Genomic DNA, 16,449 nt, shown 5'->3' on the forward strand with positions numbered 1-16,449 from the left:
GTTAAAATGTAGACTGTCCATATTCCATTATATGGATTGTAACTGAGAAAAAGTGATGTTTTGTGTACTAAAGCAAAAAATCATTTAATTGTGCATCACTAAAAGATTTGACTATGCAACTAAATTATGCAGATTCTAGAACTGAAGTTGAAAGAGAGAAGATATGAAGGGAAATGGTGCAGAAGTGCGGCTATCTACCATTAGCAATATCAGTAATTCGAGGGATCTTGAGGAAAAAGGCATCTTTAGATGAATGGACAGTAGTGAATAAAGACATTGACTCTTATTTGGGAAAAGAAGGCTCTGATGGTAATAAAGACATTTGACTTTGAGTTATGATGCCCTACCATACCACTTAAAGCAATGTTTTCTTTCCTTTGGCCATTTCCTAGAGGATCTAAAGATAGATGCAGTTGACATGTATTTCACATGGTTGGCTGAAGGAATAATTTTGCCGAAGAAACAATCTGGAAGAGAAGAGACTGCAGGGGTAGTTGCAAAACAATATTTGCTCGAGTTGGTAAGTAGGTCCATGGTTATTGTTGAACTCGATGAGTTTACTGCACCAGGATTATTAAAGTACAAGCATTGCTATCTTCATGACCTTATGAGAGAACTATGCTTAATGAAGTGCTCAGAAGAAGACTATGTCAAGGTTGTGGATTTTCAAGGTGGAAGGCAACCGGTGTTAGAATGTTTTCCTGTTATTATGGATGACACTACCACTTTCAACACATATAGACTGGCTATCCATACAGATGGAAACTTTAAAGGTGATGCTATAGGAAAAATTATAGAACGACTCTCACCACGACTACGTTCCATTACTTTTACCGATATGAGTCAAGGTGAAAATTTTTCGGTAGATATGGCATGGACATCCTCTGAAATATTCAACAGGTTTAAATATCTTCGAATTCTAGGCTTTGATTAGTACACTTTTGTGAACAAGAAGTCAATAGAATTTGTAGGAAAGTTGATTCACCTAAGGTCTATATGTTTCAACAGTTGTAAGATGGATGAGTTGCCATTACAAGTACTTAACTTGCCCTTTTTACAGAGCCTAAATCTTGAAGGGTCTGTCTGGATGAATCCTACTAAAATACCAAAGCTAGATGTAGTGTGGAAAGCAAAAAGATTGAGGCATCTCCTCTTTCCTGGTAATAGTGCGAAAATGGTTGATCAAGGAAAATTTAGATTATGTGGATTAGTTCAGCTGGAGGTAATAACTGATTTCGACACCAATACAATGGAAGTTGCAGATCTTCTTGAACTGAGTAATATTCAACAGTTTTCTGCAACAATTTATGGCAATGAGAGCCTTTCTTTAATCCTCAATTGCATCGAGGTCAATTGGCCCAATATAGGGCATGTGTTGCTTGCTATCTACAACTGTAATTTTACTGAAAATGAAAGTGGGACCAACTCTAATCTTGTAAGGAAGGTTTTCAACTGTCGCCACCTTATGGAGTTGATGATTGAAGGGAACCTAGGCAACAAATTACCTAGGTACGAAACAAATTTGGCTTCGAGTCTGAGACGTTTGGCACTGTTTGGATCTGAGATCGTAGAAGACCCCATGAAAATTTTGGAGAAACTCCCCAACTTAAGAGAACTTCAACTGCTGATGAATTCCTTTATGGGCAAAGAAATGGTTTGCCACAACATGGGGTTTCCTAGTCTCACTAACCTTTCCCTCAAAGGACTGCACAATTTAGAGAAGTGGAGGATTGATGAAGGAGCTATGTGCAATCTTATGAAACTTGAGATCAGGAATTGTAAAAAGTTGAATATGACTCCAATTGGATTGAGATTCATCTCAACAGTCAAGGAACTTAGTACCGCTGACATGCCTGCTGAATTTATTGAAGAATTGCAACAGTTGATGGTCAAGTAGGAGTAGATTATGACATTGTCTCCCGTTTGGAAAAAATCCATCTTGGATAAGAATAACCAAACATCACGTCAACTTCATTTCTCCCTTTTTTTTTGGGTTGTCTTTTGTTGTCTTCGCATGCGTGACTATCTGTACATATACATTGTTTTACTCACAACTTTCCTCTCCAAGATTGATACATTTGTCAACACTAGTAATAGTTCACGTGCTTTGCACGTGATTGTAATATCTTAAAATATATTATTTTTCAAATACTAAAATTTTTTATGAAATTTTGATCATCAACATCATAATATAGTATTTTTATGTTATTTATCTTTTTAAGCTAGTTACTTTTAAAAATTTTATTAAATGAAAAGAGACAGAAAACATTTCAATATAGTTGACATATCCCTTAAGATTGAATTTGAAATCATGAACCAAAGACTTTTTGATTTATAACTTGAACTCTAACATATCAAATATTGATAATATCATGTTTTACCAAAATTATTGTATATTCATGACTCTATTGCATATAAACCACAATCATCACAATTTTTTATAAACGAAGAATATAATTAAGTTAGAAAACATAAATGTAATTTAAATTCTTTGTATTATGTTAATTCTATATTTGTCAATAATGGAGTATAAATGATCCATCACGTAAAATTTTTTTGGCTTGTACATCCTAACAATTGAAATTTTATAGATAGAGATAGTTGGAATTTTTCTATTTTCCTTTTCTTTTATTCATGTTTTTAGCACAATCCAATGTGAAGCAAGAGTAACAAGTCTACTTTTTTCATATGAGCACAATATTTTTGGTTTTAATATTAGTTTTTTTTATGATCAAGAAATTGGAATGAGAATTGTGGCTAATTAATAATTTTAATATTAATTTTTTGTATATTGCAGTGTTTTAGTTTTTAATTGCCAACTTTGAATCCATAACTGCTATCATTATTATCAATTATTGGAATGCATTAAATCTGTTTAATTACAATTGTCACCATAAATGAAATTTATTTAATTTTAAAGCTTTTCATTTCATAACCGCTTCCATTATTCACTAATATTGCAATACAATAAATATATGTAATCATTTGAAAAATAAGGGTATTTTGGATATCACCAAAAATAATTTGGATATCATTTTCATTTTATCATTCTTCATTTTATATTTACTCTTATTATAATTCTTATTTTATCATTGGAGATGGTTTCTGATTTGATGGATGGATTTGGTTTGTTCAAACCAATACAAATGAAGTATTACTATATTATTGTCAATAACAATGTTTGTCTTTCCTTGGATATCAGTGATTTAGATGTTGTCTTTGGTATTATTTGAATTGTATTCTAACTTTTTAATTCATTTGCTATTTACTTTATGTCATTTTATAAATAGTTTTCAATCTTAGTTTAGTTTTTCTTGTTTTGATCGGTTGCTATTAATGATAATAGTGGTTTGTATGGTGCTGTTTTAGATTTCTATTTTCTAGTTTAATACTGCTATTTCAGTTATAACGGTGTCATCATTTTTTGTATATTGAAATTTTATTGGGTGCAACGTGAAAAATTCTTCATATTGGTAAAAGTGTATAGTTGTAAAATTTTCTCGTGATATTTGTGTGAAGATATACAGATGAATAAGGGTTTTTCTTGTCATTGTATGTTTCTCCATTTTCTAGAGAATATCTATTTTTTGAAATTGATTTTTTTTTAACAATCTCAACTAATGACTAATGAGAAAGTTTTCATGCTTCAATTAAGAAATTTTGATACGTATAATAATAGGAGATGGAGTCCAAGGGTAGGTAAATAGTTTTTAATGAGGAATTTTTAATTATAATTACCAATACCATTAAAATGTAATCAATTGGAGTGTTTTATTTCTTTTAATTAGTGCCACTTAAAATGCAATAATTCTAATTAAAAGACATGAGGGTAATTTAGGGATAACAAAAACTAAGATAAAAAAGTGCTTACACTTGCACTCCCTAACACCAACATTCATACTTTTTATTGTATATATATGTTTCTCCATTTTCTAGAGAATATCTATTTTTTGAAATTGATTTTTTTAACAATTTCAACTAATGACTAATGAGAAATTTTTCATGCTTCAATTAAGAAATTTTGATACGTATAATAATAGGAGATGGAGTCCAAGGATAGGTAAATAGTTTTTAATAAGAAATTTTTAATTATAATTACCAATACCATTAAAATGTAATCAATTGGAGTGTTTTATTTCTTTTAATTAGTGCCACTTAAAATGCAATAATTCTAATTAAAAGACATGAGGGTAATTTAGGAATAACAAAAATTAAGATAAAAAAGTGCTTACACTTGCACTCCTTAATACCAACATTCATACTTTTTATATAGTAATGATAATGATAATGATAATGATAATGATTAGGTTGCATAAATATGATATTCAGTAGATCATCCAGTTTTGTTTAAACTATTACAGCTTAATTTGCAGATAGGATCATTATCAGATGATCATATTTTTTTTGTATTATTCGGACTCGTAACTTCTATTGTTTCTTTAATTTACTCTTTGTGTAATTTTTTCTGGTCTGCAGAAGATGCTGCAGGCATGCTGACGACCATCCAAGTACAAGGTAACAAATATATGCTTTATTTGTGAATTTGTTAGCACCGGGTGATTTTATTTATGTGCATTCTAGGTAAGTGAATGGATACTAATTGGCATTTTCCTTTATGAATTGCAGGATACCCAATTGGTTTCCTTCAGAATTTCTAACAAGCAAGCATCTGTGGATTCTTTTTCTTCTGCTTATACTTTTCCTTGCTGGTTATACATTATGCATGGTACTCGTGCGACTGCTTGGCTATCCATCTCATGTTGTTGAACATCAAAGTTAGATAATTCGTGCTTACAATGTAATAGTGTAAAATAATTACCATATCCATGAACTAGTTGTTAAAATTGTAACATCATACAAATTTGTTTTTTGCTTAAATTTCACTTTCAGTTGGTGCCCATTGCTGTTGTAAAAAGTTTCGAGACTGTACAATTTCCAGCAATTGTTCAATCAAATCATATGATGTCCAATGATTTCGTTCATTTACCTAGGTCCATTCTCGCCCTTTTCTCAAAGAAAATTTATTTGCAGGATAGATAGAAGTTCCTAAATTTCAGGTAATTAATCTACATCTGCTTTATGGTATGCCCAGAACATTTTGTTCATCGATCAGCCCTGCAGTTCATAATTCAACATGCTTTATGATCCTAACCATCATCGATCGCTTTTACACATTGGAATTGCCAAGTGAAAGCTGCCACTATAAACTATAAACACATTGGACGAAATAGTGGCAGTAAATTAAATTTTTTTTTAATGAGTGTAATTTTGAAAATAATGAATTGCGAATTAATTTTTTTTCCATTTCTTTGGCTTAATCACTCAATATCCGCTAGCAATTTAATCCAAAATATAATAAGCCAAAGTTGTCTAACAACAAATTTTTCGTTACGAAGATAATTTTAAGAAAACACCCATAAAATCAAATCCACAAAATATAGTGCGAAAATCATGTACCGAGTATTGAATTAAAATATGCATTAGTATGTTAAATTTGCATTGTAACCTATGATTCTATATTCTCTTTCTTATCACCCTACATAAGGAAAAGTATCTATCAATATGAACATACTGCAAATTTGACTTTACCAAATGAAATAGCCAATTAATTACAAATGTTAATCATAATACATGTTTAATAGTGGGATATCCTTGGAGATAATACACAAAATTCTAAGAAGATAATATACAATATAAAGCATTTAAAAGGAAACTAAATTTTGAATATCAACAAATTTAATAATATTCTAAAAATATTTAGAGAAATTAATATTTTTTCCAAGGCAAAATTTAAGTTGGGAGACCAAGGAAGGAAGAAGCAAATTCCATTCAAAATTTACCCACATATTAGCTTGAGATTTGGCAACTCCTTGCCTTCTCTAAATGGAGTTAGAAGGTTGTAAAGTGTGATCCTCTTTATACCAACGATAGGTTAGTCATTTCACACACCCACTTGCACTTCTGCCTGTTAAGCAGATGCTTGCTTTTTGCTTCAATATTTCTTTTAACTGCGCCATCTTACTACTTAGAAATGCGAGGCACAAGTTCATTGTTTCACTACATTTACGTTAAAAAAAATGAAGAAGAAGAAAGAAAAAGCAAAACCTCTTCTCTTACAGTAAACTATATCAACTTCCAAACAAATTTAATGCTTTGGTTGCACAGTGAAGTTCAGTACATATCGTCAATCTTTAACTACCAAAAAAAAAAAAAGAAAGAGGCCACAGAATTTAATTTTTAAAAGTTGGATTAATAAATAATAGGGTAAAATACATAAAACCCCCTGTGGTTTACCTATTGTACATAAAACTTCCTCATTATTTAAAAACCCACACATAACCTCCCTATACTTTGGACTTCTTTGGATAATGGACAGAAATCATCCAAATTGATGGAAAGATGTAAATTTCCTATATTAACCCTATTTCCAAACTAAATCAAAGGTTAACTTAGGGCTCAATTAAAGTTTTAAAAACTTTATTCCTTCATTTGAAACAAAGGTAGAACTAAGGGGCTCATTTGAAATTTTATAAGAAGTATCATCTTCTTCAAGGAAATGTCAAAACGTTCTGGGCTTTTATTTTTTCCTTTTTTTCAGAACATTTTTCTGTTTTCCCTTTCTCCATTGATTTTCCCTTCTTTTTCTTGCCCATCAATCCAGCCAACACCACCCTTTCATTGCTGCCATCATCTCGCTATCACCATCTCGCCATCTTCATTTTCAACAGCATCTCTATCACCGCCGATCTAGACTCATGATTTTTTCATGTGTTCTTCTGTAAAATTAAGAACCTAAATCTAAGCAGCAACTTAAATCTTAGTCTCTTTCTCCTCTGAATCATTAGTTTCTTAGGCAACAAAACCGGCTCTTTCGTCTGTATCTTCATCACCAATCGTTCGAAGGTCTCGGCCCCATCGCAGTTGATTAGGAGGCTCTGTCTCTCAGTATTCCAAGCAAGCCAAGAGGGTCTTCACTCTCCAATTACATGAAGGCAGTGGACCTCGATTTCTCCTCCTTGCCCGCCAGTTGATTTTTCTTTTTTTCCTTCCCTTTTCCTTTCCTTCCATCCGTCCTTCAACTGACACCACCGACAAATGGCCATCGTCAGATCTAATTTTGCTATTCATATTTCTATTGAATTTGGGATTAATTTGAAGTTGATAGCAGAGCCACTATGTGATTAATATGTTGAAGGCTTTTGGTGTTAGGTTGGGATCATTGATTGAGAATTTTTAGTTAATATTTTGAGACTATTAGATTGAGAATTTTTGTTGTTATTTTGCGCTCTATCTAATTGGAAATTTTTTGGTGTTATTTTGGGATCATTGAGCGTTGAAATTAGTGATGATTGGTGGTAGAGTTGCTGGTGATTGGTGGCGATGGTGGAGCTACTGGTGATCGGTGGTGGTACTGATGATGATTGGTATTCACCGGTGTCGTTGACCATTTTGGTGTTATTGACCAGTTTGGTTGTGAGCAGGGAAGAAATGGAGAAGGAAAATAAACCCAAAAAAGGAAAGGAAATAAAAAAGAAAATGACAAAAAACTGCAAAATACTGAATTGTCCTTGACAATGTCACTTGAAACTCACTTAATACACGCGTGTATCACAAACTCTGTTAGTTTGGATGCTTCTCATCCAAGTTCCAAAGAAGTCCAAAGTATAGGGAGGTTATGTGTGGGTTTTAAATACTGAGGAAGTTTTATGTACAATAGGTAAACCACAGGGGGGTTTTATGTATTTTACCCTAAATAATCCTTTGTTTCTGTTTTTAAGTTTATATTTTTTGTGGAATCAAGCTAATCATAAATATATATAATAAAGTCGTATCCTCATTCTTATCGCTTCATGTTTTTTCTTTTCTACGTGGCTTAACGAGACGGCAAGTAGTTTCCTATGTGGCTTGCTCCTTTTTTGTTTGGATTTATATCAATTCTTATTTCCTATATTATATGATTGGTCCGATAAGATATATCAATTCTTAGTCTGATAAGAATTGTTATCACTACAAGAAGTAGAAAAGTAACTAATTTCAATTAATAAATCATCTTTTCTTCAAAAAAAAATAGTTATTTGGACGATTGTGGTTTTATTTCCTATAAGAATTCTTAATATTATAAGATTCTTATTTTCTACCCAAAGTTATGTATTTTAAGCAACTTAAATCAAGATAAACCTACTTTTAATATTCTTATCAATATCTCTTTATATCCTTATCAATTCTTATTTCTTATGCCTACACTACATATAACCTCTAATATATTGATTTCAAGCATCAAATTCATGGTTAGGTATTTTCAGTGCAAGCGGTTGGTACATTAAAGCATCGAGTTTCCACTCCTCTTGATTATCAGATACATCTTCTTTCAATACATATTTTTTTTTTAATAAAAGGCATGTTGATCTTCAATTGTAAGAATTTAGTAACATATCTTGAATTTTATTTATTTTTTGTTTTATTTTCTGTTTGTTTTGTATGAAGACATAGGAATTGATTTAACATGCACGTTTTCAGTCCCAAAATGTAATTGATTTAATGTTATATATTTTAATTGGTTCAAAGACCACTTTGGGTAAAATAAATTTTTTACTGTCCCAAGTAGATAACTCTAAATAATTGAGTAATAAAATTATGCCACCTGCTCTTTGTAAGTTGAACATGACAAAATGAGCAAGATCCATTGAAAATTTGTCAAATGGAATTTCCATCGAATTTCTTTAATTGGTCACATGCATCGAATCAGAAATAAGCTTTAAGGGAATCGCACATGCAGTCATGCACGCGTCAGTACATTGAAATGGGTGCACCCGTTCTGTGGATAGCTTTGGAGTCTTTCTTTTGACTGATTAATGCGAAGATCAATCTTATGACATTGACTAAAACGGAATCCTATTGGGCCGTTTCGAATGCATGATAATTTTCATTTTATAAACATGTCAAAAAAATGAGAACAAACAATTGCTGAAAGATTCAAGTTTACAAGATGAATGAAAAATTCAAAAATGATGCAACTATGCTAAGTAAAAACTAAATAAATAGTTGTTGATTCAGTAGATGAACAACTTCCTTGACTAACGAGGTTTTGCATGGATTGCCATTTTTTTTTCAAAAATTACGTATGTTTTTCGTAAATATTTTTTAATCAAATTTTCACCTCATATATATAAATTTTCATGGGTTTTGTTGTCCAGAATTTTTGTAATGAAATTGTTTTCAGCGAGCCAAAAGATTCTTTTTTTAAAAAAAATGTTCATCTTCAGATGTAAGAATTTTATGGAAGTAAATGCTATTGTTGATTACGTCCCATGTTGTTCTTAAATTTTTAATAATCAATTGACTAAGATATTTCTTCACGAAATTTGTGTCTTTAGCTATTATTACTGTTAGTTACTTTAGTTGAATTTTTTTTGCTATGTTTGACACTACTGTTAAATATTCATATTATAAGCATTTGGCCTATGCCTCTTGAGTGATCATGAACTCAAAGGGGAAAATTTATTTTGGTTTCTTTTGCGAAATTTATGTATGTTGGTGTTCAAGGGTCAACGCAACAAGATTGTCATGGGCATCATATATAGTCAACTAAGTCTACAAATACAATTTACTATAAAATTATTACCCACTTTAATACATCAAATACCATAAATAGTGTGGCTAATTAAATCCTACTTTGCTATCATGCAGTGATAATGGAAAATCAATAAATGCTGAGTTGCACGGACAAATCGAGGAGAATGTTCAAACAGAAGAAAAACAAAACAAGCTTCTGAAGAGTAGAATATTATTTTATACTATTTACTGCATTTTTTTATTTATTTTCAAGTTTTTGAATGTTATGGTATTGTTGAATGTTATTTTTTTCATTTTTGAATTATTATTCACTGAATTAGATGTTCAAATTTATATTATAAGAATACTTTATATTACAATGCGCATATAGTAATATACTTAAGACAAGTTATAATAGATTATACATTAAATTTGTATTTTATATCGACATTTTTATAAAATTGACTAAATAGTTTATTTTTTTCGACGATTCCCGTTCAACGAATGGGTATAAAACTAGTTAAGTATTATAATTCACGTACTTCTTTTGAATAAAATCAACGTGTCTTTCCCTTACTGAGGAAAAGCAAATTCTCCCCTTGTATCACGACTACTTTCTTCTACTGAATTTATGCTTAGATTACATTCACGGTCTGGGGGTGAGTCTACATCCTAAGCTAGGCTGTACAAAAAGTTTCTTCATTTATATGTTGTCCATCTTCTAAGCAAAATCCTGTTTAAGCCTTGCAAATTCACACCCCAAACCTTCTATTTCACAACAGATTATAGTTGTGAATTCCAAACTTCCTGTTTCCCAACAGATTATCACAAGTTGAGCACATCAGCTGTCAAGAATCCAAGACTAGTAAGTACAAATTCTGCTTCTCTACAAATCGTCGTGCAAGATCATTTAGTGAAGAATGCAATTCTGTCCCAAATTCCTTTATATATATGTGTGCGTGCGTGCTCTTATCTACTAGTATCTCAAGTTAACATCTTCGTTCATGTGTTATCAATAGTGGTTTTCACTTGCCCCTTCATAACCCAAATTTGTGACCTCTCAATTTCACCTTGACTAGACTACGCTTCATTGTCAATTGTTAACATTATCTTAAAGCAAATTAGGTACTTTTCGCTTCTTAAACCAATTATTGTTCGAAACCATGGGTCAATTTTGAAGAAGCTACGATATTGAAATTCTAGAGCTTTTATTTTACTTGAGCTCTATGGACTGCACAACTTAGAGAAGTGGAGGATTGACCACGGAGCTATGAGCAATCTTTTGAAACTTGAGGTCACAGACTGTCAAAAGTTGAGAGATAAATGGATTGAGATTCATCTCAACACTACAGGAAATAATCGCTGTTGAAATGATTTTATTGAGGGAACTAAGACGTTGTAGATTTTTTTTTCCATGTCCACCATGTAGCTACAATTTCTCTTCAATAAGACTCACCAAAAATCAGGTCAGCTGCAAGTCTTTCTCTTTTGTTTTCAACTATCTCTGCAATTTGGTAGTGTGAGGTGGTTCTTATCTGCATTCTGGCTTCTCGAATAAGTACTCATTGGCATTTTTCTTTATGTGTTGCAGGATACCAAACTCAACTGGCCGCCTTCCCTAATATTTCTGACCAGCTAGTTTCTAACCAGCATGACTGTTTGATCATCGACCTCATGCTGTTAAACATCAAAGTTAAACTGTTCATGCTTGAATTAAAGCTTACAATTGAGGACAAATTAATTATTATGTCCACAGACCCGATGTTAAAATTGTAATATGAAGCTCATGTTCAAATTTCATTAATACTTCAATTTCTCTTTAATTTAGTGTCCATTGTATTACACTATTGCATTTGCAAATTAGTTTCTACACCATGTGCAATTCCCAGCAATTGTTCAATACAGTTATGCTATGGACTAATTTTTTTCGTTTCCTTTTATTGTCATTGTGATAGCAATTGGGCGTCATTCTATCAAGGGCTTCTATCCTTTTTTTTCTTTTTTTTTTTTAGAGTCCGAGGGTGGAAGGAGGAAGGCTTTAGAGTCAAATTAAGGACTTTTAAGTCTCATCTGATTAATGTCCCTATTAGTTAAGTTGGATCTTGTAGATTCTATCATTCTTTAATTTAAACAATTTGTTTGGATTGTAATTTTTTGTAAAAAGATTTTTACGTTTTTCGTAAACACATTTTTCAATTACTTTTTTACCTTTTATATATATATATATATATATATATATGTATATATCAAATTACTATCGCTTTTCCTACAAAAATTTCTAAAAATAGCAATTCAAACAGAAAGTTTGCGGGCACATGGCATACGAACAGTTCTTGAAGGGCCATGTTGCAATTAACTCTGAGAAATGGTGCCATTTGTTTAGGTTTTCTCTTCTTGGTTTCGTGCTTTTGATTAATTCATAGTCTGCTTTATATTTATGTTTGAACATGAATAATGCGTAAAAGATTTTCTTCATCAACTTGGAAACTGCAGCAGTCTTTTTCCAATGTGTGACATTCTCTTTTTCGGCTGCTTCCTTCTCTTTTTTTTTTCCTTTCTTTTCCTTTGGTCCCAGTCTGTAAACGATTAATAGCCTGTTAGCATTGGCGATCGGCAAGATTTCCAAGAAGAATATGCCCGCCCCTACATCAACGTGCCCTCTTGGATGATGACAATTTTGATTTCCTTAAAGTTGAAAAGAAGAGCCCAGCGGATGTTTCAACTTGATTCTGTCAAATGTTAGTGCTGTGTTCTATGAAGAAACTAGGAAGAAATTCCATTTTCTAGGACATGCTCAAGACATATGTTTATTTATTCTGTCTAATAGTACTGCTGTGGTCTTCAATTTCTCTGCAATTCAGTGCTTAGCGTATTATATCTGCAAGAGTTAGCCCGATGAAGGTAAAAAAAAAAAAAGCGCTCTGCCATTCTTTTGCATGCCATCCTTCGTATTTGTTTCTCCCTAATCTAGGCAAGGAAAAGAAATTCATCACAAATATGCAGAGTATCTATGTTAATTCATAACAAGCATATATACACACAATGAAAACTGCAGGCAGATTTCAAGAAAAATCAAGACATTGAAAGAGCATTAAAGAAGGATCAGCAAGCTGAAAAAGCTACAGATACTGGTCTCTCCTGTCAACCTCTTTCAGCAACTCCATAAGGAGACATGCTAAGAACATATTCTTGTCCAGGGGTAATTCACATAACCACTTCGATACTGCCAAACTAAGATTCACATAGCTGAGATAACAGTCTCGTGATTGCAGAGTGAATCATGTAGCTGAGATCCACGAAGAAGCAAAATTCATAACTTGGTGATTTTCCTGCAGAGAACAAGATGAGGAAAAACATAAAGTGGGAAAATCAAATCGGATACCCATCTGTGCTGAATATTTTGAAGTTGGAAAGTGACATATGCCCATATCACATTTTCTAAACCTCCTCACAAATGGCTAATCTGGGTCATTTTACACTAACTAATGACAAAACTCCAATGCTAGACAGGCTTCAGAGGAGGAACTGCCCATATTGGAAAGAAATGAAGATTAAGACAGTAACCTTGCACAAGACATGTTTTCTTTGTCACTCATCAACTAGGATTTCTGACATGAAAACAAAGGAAGACACAACTGCAACTGAACTCTCAAAGTGCATCCCACCCAACAACTACTACTGTCCTTTTGTTGATACCATAATTGGTAATAGATAGTTTATCTAGCAACATGTCTCCAGCAATGGATAATGACTTCACAGGCAGACTAGTTTTAATCTGGATCATATATTTCAGTTGAGAAATAGTCATGGAACTTGGCAAGTCTCGTGAAGAAATTCCAATATCTGATAATTTGAACTGGCGCTGTAATGATGGTGCGTAGTCAGGCTGTACTGATGGTCGGCAGAGAGCCAACTGAATGGTGGAGTGCTTTTGGATGTTGTAACTAGCCAAAGTCCGACTATTATTTAGAGATTTTCCCTCAAACACTAGACTTTGAACATCAGCCGGCAATCGTAGTTTATGAAAAATCTTGTCCTTGACCTTTTTCACTAAATCCTCAAGGCATACATCAATAGTCATTGTTTTGCCACAACAGTTCTTGATAAATACCTGAATACGTTGAGGTGACATCTCTAACACAGATTCTGCTGTAATGCCCAAAGAAGATAGGGTCTTTGGATTCTCAAGCTCCTCTCCATGATAAGTTATCTCATTTAGGGGGAAACCAACTAAACTCTCAGCTATAATTTTGACATCATGAACAGTGTACAGCCCTTTAACTTCTAACTTCACGACTTCTCCAGTTGGCATTTTAAGAGAGACTGGAAACAGATCCCTTGGAGTAATCACCATATAAATGGTAGACTCCTTTTGAATATCAAGAAAGCCTAAAGTCTTCTCATCGTCAAGCAGCTTTCCTGCATAAATCAGATTGAAGTCTTGTGAATTGATCCCTTCTTTGGCTGCTATCAAACATTTGAAACTCTGGATGGTATCACAAGTCCTAGCTTCAACCTCAATAATTTTCTGACCAGATGGCACTTTAATGAACAGTCTTATTGGCATAAAATTCTGGACAAAGAGCTGGAGAGTGGAATTTTGCTGAATGTTGCTACTGAGTAGCTTTTGGTCATCCCGAAGCCTTTTGCCATTGTAGAAAACCTGCTGAAGACATTCGGATATGCCTTCCTTGTCATTCAACTTTTCTTTGACACTTCTGACAGTCGCTGATTTCTTTACAGTCACAGCAACAGTTTTGATGACCTTCAGGTATATGTTCATCTGCGAGATACAGAGAGAACAAACAAAGATAGGTTAGAGAATTATTTGGTGAATTGAAGTTCCATTGGCAAAGTGACAAAATAAGCACTAGAATTCACATTGCACTAGATTATGCTGGATGAAGCAAATTCTTCTATGCTTGCCACTAGAAAGCAAACTAACTAGGTCCTTAGGTCCTTTAGAAAATTTTCCTTTGCTTGATTCCACAATAGCCTGACTTTTCAATTTTTAAGTTACTGCATACATTTGCTTCTTAACCACCTAGAGAAACATTAAAAAATTCCATCCACAATTCAATGCAAGTCACAACAGTTGTAAAAAAATGTGTATTTCAATGAGAAGTAGACTAAGATAGTAACACAAGTACGATTGCCTAGAACCTCAATGTTGCACAGTTTCCATGCCTTAGAAGCCACTTTTTCAATTCAAATAATAATACTTTTACAAAGCAACCCAAAACTTTATGGCCTCAAATTCCATGTCTAACACCAAAAAAAAATTGATTATGTTACAAAGTCCACAAAGAAACCCCCCCCCCCCCCCAAACAAAAAAAATTTCTTTTTTGGTCGTTTCTTTTGTTTTAAATTTTAATTTAGCCAATACGCACTTATTTTAGTCTTTTTAAAAAAAAACACTCCACTTTGCTCCCAGAAAGTAGAAATAAGTTTGACAACTCTTCATTATTAAAACCCAAAACATGCAATGCTTAGTTTATAGAAGCCAAAGGAACAGAGAGTTACGTGCTTATTTCAAAATCAGAAGGAAAAGAGCAACCAACTTGAGAAAATCAACAATATAAAAAGCCTTCTACAATAATGCGTTTTCACTTCCTTTATATTGTGCAAATAAAAACCAGAAAAGGAAAATAACCAGAAAAAAAAAAAGTAGCGCCATGATCAAGGTTCTACAAACATACAAAGCTGCAAACTTGAGATAACCCATGATGTAAAAAGCAATTTACTACAATGGGATTAAGTAGTTCTTTCTGTTTTTCCACATTTCCTTACAAATACTAACAGACAACAAACGTGGTACCATGATCAAGGTCATACTTATGTACAGGCCTATAAGCAGAGGTAAAAAAAGGTGCCGTATTATCAAAAGAAGAGCAGAAAGATTGCAACTTTAACCTCTTCTTCTTCATCTCCATCGTTGTGTTGTGATGATTGGCCTGCTTCCATAGATGGAGGATTTTCTTTGCAGCCCAATGGTAGAATTGCAATCAATTGGAGAAAGAGATGAAAGAAGGAGTTTTCTGAAGCTAAGAGGAAGTGGGAAAAAGCCTAAAATGGATCAAATTCTGTAGACTGCTTTGATTACTAAACTGTACTGGTTTGGTTATAAGAGAAGTCTTCAGCATTTGACTGGTTGTTTTTGTGGTGGGGGTGTTGCGGGGTGTGTTTAGAACTCGTCACCTTTCTGTTTGCGCTGTAAAGGATTTTGAATTTTAATTGCCCAAAAGAATTTAGTCCACCAATCAAGATTCTTACTCCCTTTTCTTTTGCAGGAAAGGCAACCAGTAAAATTTTGATGGGAAAAAAAAAAAAAGCTTTCTACCAGAGAAAAAAATATTTTTTTCTCGCTATGGGATGTGGATCCAAAAAAAAAAAAATTTCAAGTGGAAGCAGAAATATATTACAGTTATTGTTGCTCTACGGCATGTAACAATAATATTAATGTACTAAGGAAAATAGCTAGCACATAATTAATCAAAAAATAAAGAGGGAGGATGTAAAGAATCATATAATTAAACTAAACTCCCTTAACTTGTCCATCATTTTGTTTTTAAAATTTGTCATTAAATTACTCATTGGTATGAAATTCTAGTGACTTTCTTTTCTTCCAATTATATGGTCCTCACAAAATCTTTAACAATCCAATACCTTAAATGTACAGTTTACTTTGGTCAGTGGCAATACATTATTGATAAATTAGCAGGACCAAAATAAAATTTTTAAAAATTGTAGGCCTAAAACACATATTTTTTCTTTAATTCCATTGATAAATGGAGGTAGAGAGCTTCTTGGGAGAATTGCTTGTACGATCAAACTCAGCATAGTGTATGCTTTTCTTTTAGCGCAGATTTCACCTGATGAATGTATCAGCGATGAAT

At 32.8% G+C, this 16,449-nt stretch overlaps 2 protein-coding genes across 3 annotated transcripts; one reads left to right on the forward strand and one right to left on the reverse strand.

The window, feature by feature from the left end:
- Nucleotides 1–173: 173 nt before the first annotated feature.
- LOC113765832 (probable disease resistance protein RF9) lies at nt 174–1,897 on the forward strand. Its single transcript, XM_027310079.1, has 3 exons — nt 174–309; nt 393–900; nt 1,009–1,897. The coding sequence occupies exons 1-3, from the start codon at nt 174–176 to the stop codon at nt 1,895–1,897; spliced, it is 1,533 nt and encodes a 510-aa protein (XP_027165880.1).
- Nucleotides 1,898–12,537: 10,640 nt separating this feature from the next.
- On the reverse strand, nt 12,538–15,680 carry LOC113765245 (polyubiquitin-like). Of its 2 annotated transcripts, XM_027309360.1 has the most exons (3): nt 15,467–15,680; nt 13,664–14,335; nt 12,538–12,881 (listed from the first exon to the last, which is right to left on the reverse strand). In XM_027309360.1, exons 1-3 carry the CDS (start codon nt 15,515–15,517, stop codon nt 12,831–12,833), a joined length of 774 nt encoding a protein of 257 aa, XP_027165161.1. In that variant the 5' UTR covers nt 15,518–15,680; the 3' UTR covers nt 12,538–12,830. The 2 variants fall into 2 exon arrangements, with proteins under 2 accessions (XP_027165161.1, XP_027165160.1); XM_027309359.1 differs by having other exon boundaries at nt 12,538–14,335; nt 15,467–15,677.
- Between the last annotated feature and the right edge of the window lie 769 nt (nt 15,681–16,449).

Source organism: Coffea eugenioides, chromosome 3, assembly GCF_003713205.1.
Source record: "Coffea eugenioides isolate CCC68of chromosome 3, Ceug_1.0, whole genome shotgun sequence".
NCBI classification, from domain to species: Eukaryota; Viridiplantae; Streptophyta; class Magnoliopsida; order Gentianales; family Rubiaceae; genus Coffea; species Coffea eugenioides.

What these genes read in the sequence shown, in the direction of transcription:
- LOC113765832 (XM_027310079.1), top strand. Translation starts at nt 174, where the DNA reads ATGGTGCAGAAGTGCGGCTATCTACCATTAGCAATATCAGTAATTCGA. An exon ending in GGGAAAAGAAGGCTCTGATG is followed by an intron (nt 310 to 392) that starts GTAATAAAGACA and finishes GCCATTTCCTAG; the next exon opens with AGGATCTAAAGATAGATGCA. An exon ending in TCCTCTGAAATATTCAACAG is followed by an intron (nt 901 to 1,008) that starts GTTTAAATATCT and finishes ATGTTTCAACAG; the next exon opens with TTGTAAGATGGATGAGTTGC.
- LOC113765245 (XM_027309359.1), bottom strand. Translation starts at nt 15,517, where the DNA reads ATGGAAGCAGGCCAATCATCACAACACAACGATGGAGATGAAGAAGAA. An exon ending in ATGGAGATGAAGAAGAAGAG is followed by an intron (nt 14,336 to 15,466) that starts GTTAAAGTTGCA and finishes TGTATCTCGCAG; the next exon opens with ATGAACATATACCTGAAGGT.